At 38.0% G+C, this 1,138-nt stretch overlaps 1 protein-coding gene across 1 annotated transcript in view; it reads left to right on the forward strand.

Annotated features, from left to right (window-relative positions):
- Positions 1-1,138, forward strand: part of LOC107690992 (cyclin-dependent-like kinase 5) — a 5,607-nt gene extending 4,469 nt beyond the window's left edge. The window contains exons 10-12 of the mRNA XM_016489439.1: positions 314-374; positions 578-658; positions 738-1,138. Of these exons, the coding sequence (XP_016344925.1) occupies positions 314-374; positions 578-658; positions 738-824 (229 nt within the window). The 3' untranslated portion in view covers positions 825-1,138. The remainder of the gene's footprint in view (positions 1-313; positions 375-577; positions 659-737) is intronic.

The raw sequence follows: 1,138 nt of genomic DNA on the forward strand, positions 1-1,138 counted from the left end.
GGGGTTGGAGCTAAACTCTGCAGGACACCAGCCCTCCAGGACCGAGTTTGGGCACCCCTGTATATATATATATCACGTTCACTCACTCACACACACACACACACACACACACACACACACACACACACACACGTAGATATTACTATTTAGGTTTCTTTCTTTTTTCTTTTTTTTTTTCAGTTTTAGTTTTTATTAATGTCCAATTAGTGATTTTAATGCTTCAACTAAAAAAGGAAAAAAGAAAAGAAAAAAAAGGAAAGAAATACTGGCTTAGCATGTATGTATGAGCTGATTAACTTTAACATTTTGGCACGTTGCTGGGAACACCGACAGAAGAACAGTGGCAGACTATGAATAAACTTCCAGATTATAAGGTACAACATTCATTTGTCTAAATGCTGGCAGAAATTTTCATTTTCAAAAACGGTGCAGATCATACGATTTTGCACACACAAAAAAAACATGAGGATATGGTGAGAATGTACAAGTAAACCAAACATTATTAAGAAATACTATTTTGATACATTTATTCTGCATTCTATTTTAATCATTTAAATATATATTTTTATTTTGACAGCCGTACCCAATGTACCCAGCTACTACATCACTTGTGAATGTCGTCCCGAAACTTAGCAGCACTGGCAGAGACCTACTACAGGTGAAGTATTTTCATTGTGGTAACAATGAGTTCATGATTTTATGCTTTAGCTGGATTTTTCTGTGTTTGTCCTGTGCAGAATCTTCTGAAATGCAATCCAGTTCAGCGAATTTCAGCAGAGGAAGCCCTACAGCACCCTTACTTTGCCGATTTCTGCCCACCCTAAATGTCAGATCCCCTTGACATCATTTAGGAACACAGATGGGCCAGTCTTACCTCGTGAAACCCCTTCAACAGCTCCAGCATTCAGTTATCTTTCAGTTTGAGTTCGGATCACACCTGCTATAGCAGGATAGAGGGACCCTGAAACACTCCTCCCTCTACATGTTTATGATTTGGTAATAATGATATGATTATGATCGTGACTCTGTCTAATGCAGAGTGTGGTGCTGTTGTCCTGCATAAACCATGTATTCGACTAGAGTCTCCAAAAATAGTTTTAATATATTATGTGGTCTTAAAGGGATAGTTCACCCAAAA

This window comes from Sinocyclocheilus anshuiensis, unplaced genomic scaffold (genome assembly GCF_001515605.1).
Source record: "Sinocyclocheilus anshuiensis isolate Anshui unplaced genomic scaffold, SAMN03320099.WGS_v1.1 scaffold102, whole genome shotgun sequence".
NCBI classification, from domain to species: Eukaryota; Metazoa; Chordata; class Actinopteri; order Cypriniformes; family Cyprinidae; genus Sinocyclocheilus; species Sinocyclocheilus anshuiensis.